Genomic DNA, 17079 nt, shown 5'->3' on the forward strand with positions numbered 1-17079 from the left:
TTATAGACACAAATTGTTGAACGAATATTTAGAAAAATGTATGTGCTGTACTGTACGAAAATTTAAAAGTTTATGTATAATATAAGTTTATTATCCTTTATGTACTTAATCCTTAGAATATATATTCCTTAAAGTTTTTATTGATGCTTCTGAGGTGAAAGTTACATCACTTCTGAATTTTTAACGAATGCCCTTTGCGAATCCTATAGGTGGCTAAATGTTTCATCAAAAATGCCATTTTAAAACGTGAAGAAAATTATGCGTAATAAAAACTTAATTTTGTTTGAATGATTGAAATAATATTAAAAAATAAAAATTTAAAAAATCTGAAAATATTCAGATTTTAGCAGTTGCCAAAAAGGTCTCATGTAATGTGTAATAGGGTTTATCAGCAGAGAGTATCAATAGAGTTGGCCCAGGCGAAATAGGGAAAGATTACGTAGGATACTAGAGGAATATGCATTTAGAGTAACAGGAGAAAATTATGCATCTTCTGTATGTTTGAAAAGTGAACGAATATACAATTTAGTTATATAAAATATTTAATGTTTTTAATTAGCTGTACCATAATACTTCAATAATAATATTCTTAAGAACTGCATCTATTAATTTTAAATAGCTTAATTTATTAATCAGTAACAAACGTATTAAATTTGAAAGTTAAATATCACACATATTACCGAATGCAACAGACTGGAATAAGAAAAGAAACAATGCATTTAAAGAGAATCAACGCAAAATCTTCTTTCGAGATTAATAGACTTAAAATAATAAAAATAAATTAACTTCATTTAAACTTCATTAAAAATAATTTTACTCTTTCGTTGAAGGAAACTTTATTTGAACAGTTTCATATATCTTAGGCAATATTATTTACTTTTCATGAATGATTATTATTTAGTACAACCATAAAGAAAAATCTCCCATACCTGACCATGCAAATTTGGGCTTAATCTTACAGATAGTAATTTCATTAATATTTCTTTTACGTCATTATCAAGATTCACAATTTCACAATATCCGCTTCTTGTTCCACATCTAGAAAAAGAAAGCTTAATTAATCAAAAGATAAGACAGCATGTTGATTTTATGAAAATATGAATATCAATTAGATTCAGAATCATTTCTTCTTAAGTACTGAAGAATAAATGGACTAAGAAATTAAGTAGATTGAAATAAGAGCAAAGAAATCTAACAACATTTTTTTCAAAAAATTCTGCAACAAATTTAATTCGTCGTTGGTTAATGTTTTTAATTCTTTAGGCAAATAATAAAGATTTCTATGAAAATAAATAAAGCGAAACTGTAAACCATCTCAGTTAGTTAGAAATTAATTAATGAAAACATCTACATATCACTTTTACAGCTAGGGTTGTTAGCGTATCGAGAAAGAAAGTTACACACAGAAGTTTGCACTTTCAGAGAATTCACAGAAACTTTTCAATCGATACTGGGTGTTTCCCAAAAGTTCTTTCCTTTTTTACTTAACGGCCAAAAGATTTTTTTTTAATTTAAACCCAAGCTTTGTAAAAAAATATAACATTTTAATGGCCATAATTTTGCCAAATAATAACATTATAAGGCTGAAATTTACTATTACCTGCTTTAGGAGAAACACTCTGAAAACAAAGTACAATATATTTCGTATCGCAGTAAAAATCATATTTACTGAATATTGTTTAAAATGGCAATACCTATAAATAAATTTTGACATGGTTACTTTTCTTGCATTTCTTCTATTCAGTTGAAATGCAGTTGCATTTCTTCTATTCAGTTGAAGTTTAGTTCTTATAAGCTCCTAGTTTATAGGTGTGATCCAAGCACTATGTTATTTGAAGAAAGTATTTATAAGTAAAGGTTTTTCATTGAACTGAAATAAAATATTCGCTAACTACAGATTTGTTTGCTCAGCTTTTATGGGGAACAAATAAAAATTCGTCAAATCAAGGAATCTTCTTTCATTATTTCTCTGATCTCGCTAATTCTGATGAACCCGTGCTGATCTCACGGTAAGAATGTTTCAATACAGTTTAGTTATGAAAGATGTTTTCAAACATGCAAAATTTGGCTTCATTTGTAAGGTTTTACGTTTATTAACCAGTTATCTTATTATTTTTTTCCTTTTCTGACACTTCGAAACCTATCAGAATGCAAATTAGTTAGTGCCAAGAAAATGCAAATTAGTTAGTGCCAAGAAAATGCAAATTAATAAATGTCATGGTAATGAGAGAGTTTATATGGTAGCGACTGTTTACCCTTACGAACCTATGTATCTTCTAGCAGTTTCTGAGTTTATTTGAATCGGCTTTAATTTTTGCTAGCCATATTTGCTCGTGTACCTTGAAGGTCGGAGCCCAAACTTTTAGAAGCAATTTGTTGCCTAATTCCCATATTTTAGAACTTAAATTTGAATTAATGATTGTTTCGGTTAATCCCGCAAATATCTTCTCACATAATTCTGTGCATAATGTTCCTCGAAATGTAGCAGGTATTACTCTGATATGCGCCCTCAAGTCGCCAAATTTCTCGCCAACCACGCTGCCATATTATTATCTAAATTTTTTGTCTATATTTCGAACTTTAAGCCTAAAATGTCTCCAAAAACGCGGTTTTCGTACATGCAAAAACCACTTTTGGCCACACAATTTAAGCTAAAAATCCGAAACAAAAACAAAACATTTAGATAGCAAAAACGTAAAGTTTCTAACCAGAAATATTTGACAAGAATCCATGTACACAGCGATATGTTTTAACTTAAAAAAAAAAAAAAAAAAAAAAATCTACGAATGGCAAAATCTAGGCAACGAGCGAATCTACGAACTACGCACACCTCGCTTTAATAAATTAACATAACAACAATAAATTTCAAAGAATACCATGTACACAGCGTTATGGTTCAACTTTAAAAAACATCTACGAATTGCACAATATAGACACTACGCACTAATCAACAAAATAAACTAAAATAGCTAAAATAAAATTTCAAACAATTCAAAAGAACAATAACGACAGAAATGCATACTAAAAAAAACAATGAACATAATATTCTACAAAATAAAAACAAGAAAAAAATAAAAATGCACTTACCATGAATTAATGCTTTTTCGAACAGCAGATATACTAATTTCATACCGCCTTTAACATGCCGCCACGTAATCACTATCGTATTTATATGATAGCCAGACACACTATCCAGAAAATTCATACTATGGTTCAGTGGCCCGAGCGGTAAAATCGCTGAACAGTGGTAGTTCGGTCCGAGGTTCTAATCCCGCGAACGGGCTGGCTACATGGGCGTTTTCGTGGTTTTCCCCATGTGTATTTGTGTACGAGTCAGTTTTCCTTAGAAAATCCTCCACGAAGGCATCCCTCTCTTTAGGCAGATAGCCCTATTGTGTTTTGCCGTAATCTTAATAAAGCAAACCATACTATGGTTCACAAATAAATAAAATCACAAATCCCTACTTCTATCATGCACAGCCACTAAAAATAATCTCCCAGACCTTTCTACACCTCCAAATACCCACTGCCCCTCAACAGGATGGCCACGATGATGTTTCCTTTTGCAGAACTTCAATTCAACAAATTCCACCATTTTATCTTTCCCCCCTATCTTCTCAGACACAGAGCATGACGCAAACCAACGAGCTCCAGCGAAAGATTTTTCAACGTCAACAGGGTTGCCATACAACACGCAATCGCACCAAAAACCAGCGCAGAAACCCACATTTGGTGAAATTAGGGCGTATGTCAGAGTTGTACCAGGTAGTATATGCTTATATTATTATGAAGACATCCGTTAATAATATTATTAATATTGATAGTGTGTAGTGTTGCAATATTAGGGTACATACAGGCTTCTAGTATTGAAAAAAACTTCGTTTAACTCGTTTTTCGAGTTATCCAAGAAATGCTAAACACGAGTACGTCCATATTTCACAACCAGCTTTTGACACAACGTCAAGGTAAAATATGTACTTGAATTACATATTGAAATTATCTGAGAATTAGTGAAACTGTAGAGACATTAGGATTTTTTGGAAGCAGGCAAGATGAAAAATGAGCAAACGGCTTCGCCTGGAATCGAATTACAGACCTCTGGAATACCGACCCAACGTGCAGAACCACTACACCACGAAGGCACGCTAGGAAGGTGGGAGAAATACCTCATAAAACAAATACAATTAAAGAATATGAAAGCTGTATGGAAAGAACGTTTTCATGGCGCAAATGAATTTTGTGGATTAAACCAGCAATTTACAGGTATTGATGAAACCTTTGGTATTAGTTATGGATACAGCTTTAATGAAGTAGTGGTGGCAAAGATTAATGAACTTACATAATTAAGAGTTGAGAGCGATCTGGTGATTTTTGATTAGCAACAAATTTATATTTTCCACCATTTCCAGAAAATATTTTGTGTTGCTGAGCTGCAACTTATGGACTTCGATCCAAGTTATGAAAGAAAAATGCTAGCTCGCTCGATGAGTTTCGATACTTTCGTTACGTTAGCGTTTTCGCGCTAACGGATCGGTGTGAACGTAACTTTATAAATGCTTTCTTTTAACTGCACAAAATTTTATGCTGGTTGCAGAAAAGAAGCATTTTTTGAGGAAGTCGGTTATTACAGCTAATGCCATCTTATTCCATTATTTCTGCTCATTGTCTATTAACTTATTTCTTATAAGCGAAACTTAGAAACATATTTTACGATTTATCCTGAATCATTCAGATTATATGAGTCGCTTACTTTAATGCATTAAATGCTTGAACTTCTAAATCTCTATTAAAAGTAATCTAAAATGTTTAAATATTAATACGAAGAAACATAACTCTTATTAAAGCATGCGTTACATAAATTTAATCTATGGGCATAAACATGAATTTACTCTCCCATGTATCCTTTGGACCCAGACATAAAAGATGCAAGTTGGATGTTACTGAATGGAAGACCCATTTCCTTCATGACTTTCTTGAAAGCAAAGAACTTTAAATCTGAATCATAAACATTATATTGGTATACCTGGAGAAAAATTAGAGGCTTCTTAAAATATTTAACTCAAAATTAATTAAAGACACTCTGAATTGAATAAACACATGCAAGTTAAATCCTGAAAAGCAAAGAAACGTACCTCATCTGCTAAAATGAGAAGGTTTTCTTCATAAGCAAATTTGATGACATTCTGCATATCATTTTGCGACATAACAAAACCTGCAAATATAAAGATGTAAACTTACTAATCATTTTAATTATTCTTGAATACATAAGTGTGAGAGTCTGAAACGTATGTCCAAAAACCTGTGGGAAGAAATTTTCAACTTTTTTCTCAGGCTTACACTCGTAAGAGTCATTCATTACGTGCCATTGAGTTTGGAAATATCAGTTAGATGATATCGAAAATCTTCTCTCTAAATGAGCTGGCGATATTTTCACGATACTGAATTTAACGATTGTAAGAAAAGGCTCACATTCCACATTATTAATATATTATATATTGTATCGGAAAATATGACGCATATTTCAATTAATACAATGGATCCTATGTATAATATTATATCAAAGTGCAAGTAAAATGCATATAGTCAAAGATATATTGCTAAGAAAATAATTATGTATCTTAGATACAGCAATTACCAGTCTTTCATGAGAACTATATGTATAACTCGTACGCAGAGTTCTCTCTAAGTTCCCTCTAAACTGTGGGCCCACGCCTTTCAAAAATTTAACACCCAAAGAAACTTAACAAACACACGGACACACCATTAATCAAAATAAGAGTAATAATAACGATTAAATTTTTACATTACTTTTAAAATTAATCATTTTAAATATGTTAGTTATGGATTCGTTGGTACTTAATGCGCACTTGCGTTGCGTCATACAACTGTAGGAAATGGTACTGGTGTGCTTTCTCTGTTTCCCAATGTAGTAATTAAAGTGCATGCTGTTAAACAGCAACCAGCATGTGGTACGTCGTCCGAAAGTGTAGCTAACGATATATGTGTTTATGCATTGGTACTTTACGTTCATATACTGTATGCTTCATATACATACGTTTTGACGAACAAAGTTAAATCGCATGTGGATAGAGTAACAAGGTTAAGATTCAAAAAATCTTTTGCTACCGGTAACATGATTAGTACATTTATAGTATATGATACAGTAAGTAAGATCCAAAATGGACATCAAAATAAAAAATTCATTCGTAAGAAGTGAAAATATTAATTTATAATATATTATGATCAATTAAAATGAACATTTCTTACGCTCTTTCCAGCATGTAAATGATCATAAGGCAAAATATGTTAAATTTCCAGAAAATTGGCGAAGTAAGCATTATGCTTTCCCGTGTTTTGAATTTATTTATTCCGTGGTAAAAACCGACATGATAAAAGAATTCAAGACATATAAATTTCACACTTTAACTGTCAATAAAAGTATTAAAATTTCTATCGCCAAATGTTTAATATTATACTTTAAATATAAATGTCCAGAATAACCAGTATGAAACTATTTTTGGTGGAATAATTCAAATGAAATCTTGTGACACTTTTCCATTTCTGCAATAAAAGAATTTTATAGAGAAAAAATTGGTTATATCTACTACTACTGATGAGGCGGCTGTTATGCTAGGCCAAATAAATGGAGTAACAGCAAAACTGAAAGAAAATACATCTCAATTGATTCAACAGCACTATGTTACACATTGTGAAGATTTGGATATTTGTGATGCTTCAAAAGCAGTTAAAGAGAAATCAAAGCTGAAAAGATGAAATTTTGATGAGAATGATTTATACGGTATTTTCTAGATCTGCAAGAAATTGAAATAAATTTCGAAATATTGCTATTGCTTTAGAAAATGAAGTTATTACTTTTAAACAATTGAATGAAATTGGGTGGTTATCTAGACACGTTGCATTGAAAGCAATAATTAAAAATTAGGAAGAATTTATTTAATATTTTAAAGAAGAAGAATTAAGCAATCCTATTTCAAAACACTTTTACAGAAAGTGGAAAATGCTGGATTTCATATAGCGAAATGCGAAGTGAGTGATTATGGCAAAGCCTCGAGGGCTATCTGCCCAAGAGGAGGGATGCCTTCGTGGGGGACTTTCTAAGGGAAACTGGCTCGTATATACGTTACACATGGGGAAAACCACGAAAACGCCCATGCAGCCAGCCCGTTCGCGGGATTTGAACCTCGGACCGAACTACCAGTGTTCAGCGACTTTACCGCTCGGCCGCTGGTGGGCTCCTGGATTTCATATAAATTTACATATTATGAATGACATTTTCGAAGAACTGTGTAACATTTTCAGCGGTGCGATCAGACACCACTTGATGCATTTCACCTTGTTTGTGGTAAAATAAATAAGCTTAAACAGCAATATAATTAACCAAAACAACAGTCTTACTTGGAGAAATATAGTGAAAATTCTCCGTAAAGCCGAGGAAACAAATATTGAAATTAGTACTAATTTTATGCAAACTTTTATAAATTTACTTTCTGGAATAACGATGTCCTGAAAATAAAGTACAGGGTTGGGCAATGTATGATTTAGCAGAAGTTCATGTGATTTGAATTATGATACAAAACTGGTCGAAAAATGATGGGTAAAGTATAGCAACATACGCATTTATTCAAGAAAGAAAATTTGATATATAAATACACGTTTTGAAAAGCTGACTATATTAATTCATATTCATTATTATTTATCAAATTATTTGTCTCATACTTCCAGTCTGTTATTCTAGGTAAATGATTCATGTGGAGTTACCAAGAAGATCGAAGTAGGATTTAGACGCATTTTTATCAACTGTTTTTTTTCATAAACAATGAGTGATAAAATCTAAAGAAATAATTTTTCCCAGAGGTTAAGTATCACTTATGAAGTCATCAAACACTGAAATTCAAAATTTCTCATGTAGAGAATAAACAGTTAGCTACATGAAATGCAGGTTCATCAGAACATTACAAACGCTTCTTTGAATTTTCTGTCTATGCTTTTCAAGTGGATTAACATTCGATATATTAATCATAATGCTGTTTAAAGCTAATGCCGACTTTCAACTGCAAAAAAGAAAAGTCTGAAAAATGAACAAACTGACTAAAAATAAATGAAACTGAAAGTTGAAATAATATTAAAAATACATGCGTACCACTTGGATTACCCGGATTAATGATCACCAAAACTTTAGGTTCACAATATGGCTTAGATAAATTAATGGCTCTTTGTAACTCTTCAACATCCAGTGCCCACTGCTTTTCTTCGTTTAAGTAATAACTGATCTGATAAATAAAAATTTAAGTTAAAGCACAATGATCAAAGCTCATTACGCCGGAACATTTTTAAAGAAAGAACAAAGTTTAGAAAATAATTAGCATTTCAACAGCTAATGCACTTGCTCGTTTCTAAATGCTCATTAAGAAGAACTGAAGTATTCTTTATGAATGCAGAAGTAAAGCTAATAAGAAATAAGGTAATAAAGGAGCAATTTTCTTAAGATATTAAGAAAAAATTCTTAACAGTAAGTTCTTAAAAATATGCATGAAAGTTTTGCTCATAAATGAATGATTGGATTTCTTTTATGAACGTTATTTTTTATAAACCTCACGCTGACATTTTAATCCAAAAAATCTTTAAAGTATTTCATGCTGGTTAAAGCTAGCTAAAAATATTAAGTTTCGTAAACGATCAAAAAGAAGTGGATTCACATACAAGTTTATATATAAACACAGAAAGGATATGGCAGATAGCTTTAGAATACTTTGCTTCAGTAACATATCTTATAAACAACAGTCAAATAAATAAAGATAATCATTATTGTGGCTATACCCCAGAATTTAAAACTCGATATTTCCTGCCCGGCCACATACGGTTTTAAACAGATAGAAATTAGCGCTTTAAAACTGTAAGATAGAAAATCTAATCTCATTTCTTTTCTCACTCCATTTCTCCCAGAGTCTTTTATTGCAATATTCATGGTGGGAACATTTTCCAAAAGTCTTGCAAAGTTATCATTTTTTTTTCAAATTTGTCGCTTAGAAATGTTTTTTAAATTATTTAATTACACACTGGAGTGCATTTTCAGAAATTTAACTTGCTAAGTGCGAATTTACCAGAATCTACTATATAAAAAAATGAGTTTATAAAAAAATTACAATTTTGAAATGAATGTACTGTGGGGGCTTGTTTAATTTACTTAACAGTCATTTTTTTAAGCAAACTTTCCTGTCGCTCTTGCTTTCAACTCACGCTTTTTTGCCAGTATGTGAATGACCTAGCGCGCGTGTATTCAAATGAGGTACGAAGAAGTGAGCATTTAAGGGAAGGTTTTGGAAGGTGAATTCAGAGTAGGTTTTGCCTACCTGAAGGCCATGTTGCAACCTTGATTTCTCTAGCGATAAGATTTCTGTAGCATCGAGCGCTTCTTGCCATTAGGCGTTTTTACGCCGACTTTCGAGTCACAGCCAACCTGCGCGTTAAGTAACCTGTGAAGCCGTTAGGCCAAACTTAACTTCATTTAATTTTAAGTTAATCGTTATCTTTTAGGGTTAAGCCAAAAGTGTTGGCTTTTCTATGTAAGATTTGCTGCCATCAATGAACTTTAATTTGAGTAAATAAAGGGTCATAAAAGTGAAACAACAACCTTAGTTAGGCGTGGATTTTTAGCATAGAAATTAATCGATTTTGTCCGCGAACAAAGTTCCTCTTCATCAGTGGCAAAGAAATCTGCCCTCAGAGAAGATGTTAAAATGTTCAAAACGAAATAAAAATATGAAATCACCAACTCCAGAAAATGAAGATATACAGCAACCACGTGAAAGGCGAAGGGAAAGAACAAAATGGCGCAAGCCGGTAAACGGTCAAAGCTGAACGAAATTTTTTCGAAAATGGCGGTTGGTAACAAAAATCAAGACAGAAGTGTGTGTGTGTTATTATGGCAAAACCTCGAGGGTTATCTGCCTAAGGGGAGGGATGCCTTCGTGGAGGACTTTCTAAGGAAAACTGTCTCGTATATACGTTGCACATGGGGAAAACCACGAAAACGCCCATGCAGCCAGCCCGTTCGCGGGATTCGAACCTCGGACTGAACTACCAGTGTTCAGCGACTTTACCGCTCGGCCGCTGGTGGGCCAAGACAGAAGAAAAAGGCAGATTTTTGGCTTTGAGTTCTTTGCTTCTGATGAAGAGGGACATTGTTCGCCCTCGAAATCGATAGAGTTTCTATGCTAAAAATCTACGCCTACCTCTGGTTGTTGCTTCACTTTTATGATTTATTTGAGGCGTGTTTCTCTTCTGTCTTAAATTAGGGGTTTTTACACCCTTTTCCTAACCTTGTCGTACTTTAAGACTTATAGGTAATTCCCTAAGCAATCTCCTAAAGTCTAGCTTAGTTTATGATACCAAAGCATACGAGACTTTATAATATATCACAGGATGCCCTATATAGAAAGCAATTAATTTTTAAAGTATGATTTTCTGCAATAATATCCTTACTTCTCGTAAAAAGAGAGTCGTAAGACATTGGAGAGCACTTGATCTACGACAACTAGACGCAACGTGTATTATTCGACAGGTGCTGTGACGGGGAATTGTTTTCCTCACAAGAGAAACGATTTTCTCGGTGATTACGCCACCGGTCTGGCTGGTGGCGATTGAGATGTACCTACATGCTTAACTCCACCGAAAGTTTTCTCATACATTTATCTTAAAAGAAAAGGTTACAGCAACAAACCTTGAAGCCTGACACAATTGAAAGTAGATACTGAAGAGACAGTGAAGGAATATCTACCTGCAAAATCTGGAAAAGGTAAGTTATTAAACGGTAGAACGAGGGCACATCCAAAGAAATTATATGAAATCAAGTTTTAAAATCAATAAAACATTAAAAATGCGTCTAAATTAGCAATTTTTAACGAATTCAGATTCTCATTCTCAACTTTTAAATCAAAGATTAATTTTTTATTACAAATTTTCATAAGCATTTTTAAATGCAATAAAAAAAAGAACGAAGACATATTCAGGATAATTATAAAATTTCAAAATTTCTAATAAAAATACAAAAATGGACACCCTAAGATGAGGACAAATTATTACATTTTATATTCTAATAGAATCATTAAAAACTACAGTATCTTTAATTTTTGAACAATTGTCGTCTGTATATTCTAAAGTAAACTCTTCAGTTGCGACGTCTTTTTCATCTTTTGGATTTTCCCAGTTGGTTAAAATTCTATTTTCCATATCATTATTTCAGTTATTTGTTAGTTTAAAAACTCGTTTTTCTCTGTTTCTTTTACTAAAAGGATAATGCGCTGGCATTTGATAAAGAATACAATTTTTTATTTTCACAAAGAGGATATCATAGAAATTTCTTTAAAAATCATATTAATTTTACAGATTGTTCTCTGTTTCAAAATAATTTCTAAAGCGGTCATTTGGAATATTTCTGGACTCAAATCTAAAATTAATATTTAAACTATTTAAATCTAAATAGTATTCGTGACACGACAAATTAGACGAAACATAGGATGAATGTAAAAATTCATGGTTCATAGCCTGAATAGGCCATAATGCGCCAGATGTTTGTGTTATTCCACTTTGTGAATCAAATCAAGTAAAAAATCACGACTATTTATTATAGTTCTAATGGTGAGTTGAATGAAAGCTGGAAGGTGAATAGAACTAGATAAAACGACAAGTAATGTGACAACTATTAAAATTACAGCTTTAAAACACAATAAAGACCTAAGGTTCCGTTATGTTAATTAACAAGCTATTTTATGGTTTTGATCTTTATTGTCATGTTTTCCATTTTCTCGGCAGAATGCAAATTAGTTTGCGTGTATTTAAGGTGAGATTTTTTAGATTATAAAATAGAACGTGTTTTACCTCTCGAGGTCACGTAATTAGGTTGCTAGATGAGCTAAGATTTCTAGACTTCGGCTTTGAATTATAATTATTAAGTTTTGTGCCAATTTCGCATTAATTGATCTATGTACGTTTTGGCTATTAACTTATTTAATTTAATTTTTGCATTTGACTTATTGTTACTTTAAGTTATCTCATCAGAAGTGGTTGGCTGAGTTGTAAGCACCAAGTAGGCCTTCTGTTTTTTAGTTTTAAATGAAAGAGTCTTTTACACTTTCTCAAATTTCAATTGTTACTTCAGACTTGGCGGTAATTCCTTACCAGTCAGTCTATCTAAGGTTATTTATGGTTATTATATTGGTTTGATACCAAAGAAAAATTAATGAACTTTATAAACGTATTTAAAAACAAAATCAAATTAAATAATAAAATTTTATCTGTTTTAAGTAATGGAACGCATTAAAATTGACCTTTTTTCCTGTTAAATGGTCAAAGGTTAAGTCACAAACATTGAAATACTTTCGACGAAGATGATAAAATTTGGTCACTCTGTTAAAATATTATGCACCTATAGAAGAGCATCACAGTTTCAGCATAAAGGCTCCCTTTGGACATTTAGTAGGTAACTATGATTAACAAGAGCGACCGATTCTAAGGCGAGTTAAAAGAACCTCTTCTTTCTGGTCTCCATTAGCCTCCGAATATTCTATACTTTAAGGTTAGCCGGGATCTGCTTATCAAGGCACAATATTTATTATACAGTTCAATGGCGGACTTTACTGTGACGTCTGCTAGCTCGTTTCCTAATATCTCTCCTTATTCGAAAACTCAACAGTAAAGAATATGATACCCACGGTTTCTTAAATTTAGATTTAGAACTTAAACAATCGCTGTATTCTGCGTAACAGAAAACGCTTCTAAAGATTTCAGAGTAATAAATGAGTCAAAATGCTTTCCGGTAATGCTTAAGTATGAAGGAAAGTGCACATATATGGATTAGTTCAGAGGTCAGAACTAAGGAAGCATCACGTAAACGTCTGCCTTTCATGGGGTCACCCATTACAAATACTATTCCAACATAATCATCTGCTTTTGAACCAACAGTATATAGGAGAATATATCTGCTATATTTACATGTGTTATTAGTGTTTCTTCTGGTGTGATGGTGTAAAACACGAAGAAATAGGATTTGCATATACTCCCAAGTATAGATCTTACTAAAACAGTTTATTCTTTGGGTGCAAATATTCAACATGTAATATTTTTGGATCATGCATCGAAATCTTAGAGAGAAAGAAGGCGCACAAGATGGTCTTGCTTCAAGCCAAAAGACCACACATCGCATGGAGCAAGGATAGTTTACAGGGATGGTTTAGTTGAGATAAGATATTGAAATAATGGTTAAGAGACGACTGCTCATGTCTCAATTGAAGCGATATTTCGTTAGAATCGACATACAGACTCTGCATAGGAGACTCTTTGAAGGCTCCAGAACTAATCTGCAGAATCTAATTATGAACAGGATCAAGTTTCAACAAAAATGAATACCATGCGGATTCGTAAACGACTGAGCCATACTTCATTATAGAGCGGACAAGTGGTCTATGAATGCGAAGCAAAGGGCAACGCGTTCGGGAGGGCTTTTATAATATTTAATATTTTCAAACACTTTTTCCCCACCAATAGAATATGTGGAAGGAAGATCAAATTTTAGTCAAACATCACTCCTAAAAACGTCACTTCAGATTCAGCTTGAATTAATGATCTATCAAGATGTAACTCAGGTTCAGGATGGAGATCTCGCTTTCTATAAGTGCACACAAACAATCTTCTGTTTCGTAAACACAAATCCTTCTTTGACCATTTCTCGATCCTGTTAAGGGCAATTTGCAATTGTCTTTCCGTATGTGTCAGATCTGCACCTTGATCACTGATGAGGAGGTTATCAACGTACAATCATTCTTGAACAGTAGAAGGATGTTCCTTTAAGATAGAATTTGTTTTCAAGTTAAACAAAATAACACTTAATACGCATCCCCAGAGACACACCCTCTTCTTGTTCGAAATTATCACAGAGTTAAACCTTACTTAAAAATTTCTAGCCTTAAAAAAGGTTTGTATGAAAATTGATAGGTTGTTGCCTAAGCCACTTTCATAAAGATCACGCAAAATTCCATAATTCCATGACTTACAATAAGCCTTTTCAATATCACAGAAAATAGAGATTAAGTGGTTTCTGTTGAGAAAAGTTTTAAGAATGGAGGTTTCCAGTGGAGCATATTATCGACGATCGTTCGACTTGTGCGCAAATCAGTCTGATAAGAGTAGATTACATTGTTTTTTCCAAGTAATAGACTAGGCGAAAGCTGATTATTTAACTTAGTTTTCAATTTCAATTTCTATTTTGAGTTACAGCCAAAAGTACTGGCTGAGTTTTGTAAGCACCAGGAGTGCCGATTGTAAATCCTTTCTTGAGTGGAATAAAAGGTTTTTTTCACCCTTAGCACGCCTTGTCATTCATACAGTTGAACTTAGTCAATAGTCGCGTCGCAGTTCAAGTAAAGATCTAGGCCACAAAGCAACTTTAATTAAGCTAGAACCTTACAAGGTACATAAAAAAACTGGTTATAAAATTAAATGATACTCTACATTTTTTCTCGCCAGAATTTAAGCATACGAAAAGAAGGTCCTTAACTACCTCGTTCAGAACTTGAATTCTAACTGTATAAGATTCTAATTTTTTCTAATTTTCAATTCACAACTCTAATCTTTTCAATTCGCAATTCTAATTTTTTACAATACTAAGTGCTGGATCTTCTTTAAAGATAGCATTTCAGCAGCTCAGGCTCTTTCAGAAATCTGGAAGGAAAAAGACTTTAGCAGAAAAATTCCAAACATGGTACATTGCTTCAGTTTACATTATCTCATTCTTATTTAAACATTGCATTTAAACCTATCTGCACTTTCATTCAACTCATGCATTCCAAGAATAAAATCGCTTCCCCAATTGCTCTAGAAAAAAAAATTGTACTATACAGATCAAGACAGTGTCTTTTGTATAAGTGGCACAACACTCCACTTAACTTATAATCTACATAATTATGATACAATTACGCGCCGAAAAGTACTAATTTAAGTCAAAACAACAAAGTCAAACAACAAAGATCAGCGCTATATTTTCAAATTTTCACAGGACTAGTTTCGATGGTTTTATCGAACCATCATTCTCAGCTGCAAAAGCGGGGGGGGGAATGGAAGGAAGAAGGGTAAAAGTATATTTTAGGGTACCCCTTGCCGAAACTTGGCGACTTTTGGAGGTACATGGATAACGAGTTTGTGCAGTGCTTTGACTTGTTATTTTGGCCTGTGTAGCGGCGATTTTTGGCGAAAAAATTGCCGCTACGCAAGCCAAAAATCTGGGATATTTTCAGAAGGGTCAGAAAATATTGTAGTTATTTAAATCCAATTCTTCCAAAACCACATCGCGTCTTATGAAAGTTCAATAAATTCACCATCAGTGCTAGCTGCCACATAATAAAAACATTACTCGTATAGTAATTTGATAATTCGTGAAATAGCGTATGAATACTGTTCATACATGACGTCTTGGTGTTATTCATGCATTGCATGTTCATACATTTTGTAGTATGACCTTGTTAATTAATAAAAGCATGAAAGTCAGAAAATAACAAATACTTTCAAATCGAAATCATGTTTTACAAAATACAATTTACGTTTTTCTATACCGAATTTGAAATTATGTTCCAAATCTTAAATTAGTGTGTTGGCTACCTAGAAACAATTGCTCTGCTGTAACTGGCACTAGATATCCGGTGCCTGTTAACATGCAAACTAACATCAAATTTAAAGTAACATTACAGTGCTTCTTAATTACTGCCAGTTCCCAGAAAATACTTTTATAATTCAAATTCTCATAATGATTTGATAAGCTTAATCTTGTGATCTATGCTATTTTACACTCAATTTATTGTTAGTACAGTGACCAATTGTCCAACAAATATGAACTTTGGCTTTGTCCAATCACATGATATAAAAGTTATTAGAAGTTAATGAAAAGTATAACTTACTTGGTACATACCATATTCCGCTACAGTTGAAGAAAACAGAGGATATTGTGGTATCGGTATCATTACACCAGGTGGTTTTGTAGTTGCGCTGTTGTTAAACAAAGAAAGTACAACCTGTGCAACAAAGGTGTTATTTCATCAATTAAGATTTTAAAGCAAACTAATATTCTTATTTAAAAAATATGCAATTTTTAAAAGTGTTTACAGCATAAAGAAAAAAAAAATCCCTAATTTTAAACATAATTTTGTGGATTTATTTGATTTCAGCTTGATTTAATTTATATATGGAATTTAATTCACGAAAAAAAAATTCATTTGCTAACGGTTTTCTAATAGAACATCTTTTCGGGAAAGATTTCCAAGAAAAAGACTAAGGAAGTGTATTTCCGTTATATGTGAGGAAAAAGCATAAAATCCCCGTAATCAAATCATTTTCGAATTATGAATGTAACTTGAATTCAGTACTTCAAAACAGATATTCTTGCGTTTCTATGGTCAAGAATGCCAGAGACACCTTAGAAGATATGTTTGATGACATGTAGAGTTCCCCACTTTGTAAATGCTACGTTATTGTTGAACGTGAAGAACCTTAAGAACCGATAAGCGAATAATCGCTTGAGTTCGTGTGACAAGAAACAACAAGATGAAAGGGTAAATAACCCTTTATTATTCAAATAAGGTTTAACAGAACTCCGTCTTGGAGTGTACAATAAAAGCCGACACTTGGGCTTGAACTTAAGAGGCTAAGAAGTAAACTAAAACTAATCTAAACTAAAGAGATATAGCCGAAGCTATCAAGATTCTAACCGAGTTAGCTCCTTAACACTAGCTGACTGCGAAGCTATTAAGGGCTTAACTACGGCCGAGCGTAATGATAGCTTGCCAGAGAGAAGCCTAAAATGGCGGACGCATGCAGACAGAATACCTGGTAACTCTCTAAGACCGAAGAACTTCGCGGTTTAAATACCGAATTTGACAGAAAAGAAGTTTAACTCAAAATTTAAATGTTAATAAAATTAACATAATACAGACATAAAAAACCCTTAAGTGAAAAAAAGAAAAAAAAATATTATTCATTTCTATAAATTCATCTAAAAGATCTAGCAAACAAATA

General features: G+C 32.7%; 1 protein-coding gene across 3 annotated transcripts in view; it reads right to left on the reverse strand.

Annotated features, from left to right (window-relative positions):
* Positions 1 to 17079, reverse strand: part of LOC118198631 (alanine aminotransferase 2-like) — a 77824-nt gene that overhangs the window by 30968 nt on the left and 29777 nt on the right. For 2 of the 3 annotated variants that reach the window (XM_085808883.1, XM_085808881.1), the window contains exons 6-10: positions 15966 to 16079; positions 8162 to 8291; positions 5133 to 5212; positions 4890 to 5023; positions 930 to 1038 (exon numbers count right to left, since the gene is read on the reverse strand). In XM_085808883.1, coding sequence (XP_085665009.1) covers positions 930 to 1038; positions 4890 to 5023; positions 5133 to 5212; positions 8162 to 8291; positions 15966 to 16079 — 567 coding nt within the window. The remainder of the gene's footprint in view (positions 1 to 929; positions 1039 to 4889; positions 5024 to 5132; positions 5213 to 8161; positions 8292 to 15965; positions 16080 to 17079) is intronic. The other variant, XM_085808882.1, reaches the window with a different exon arrangement.

This window comes from Stegodyphus dumicola, chromosome X2, assembly GCF_044657685.1.
Source record: "Stegodyphus dumicola isolate Sdum_Otavi_A_Nest chromosome X2, ASM4465768v1".
NCBI classification, from domain to species: domain Eukaryota; kingdom Metazoa; phylum Arthropoda; class Arachnida; order Araneae; family Eresidae; genus Stegodyphus; species Stegodyphus dumicola.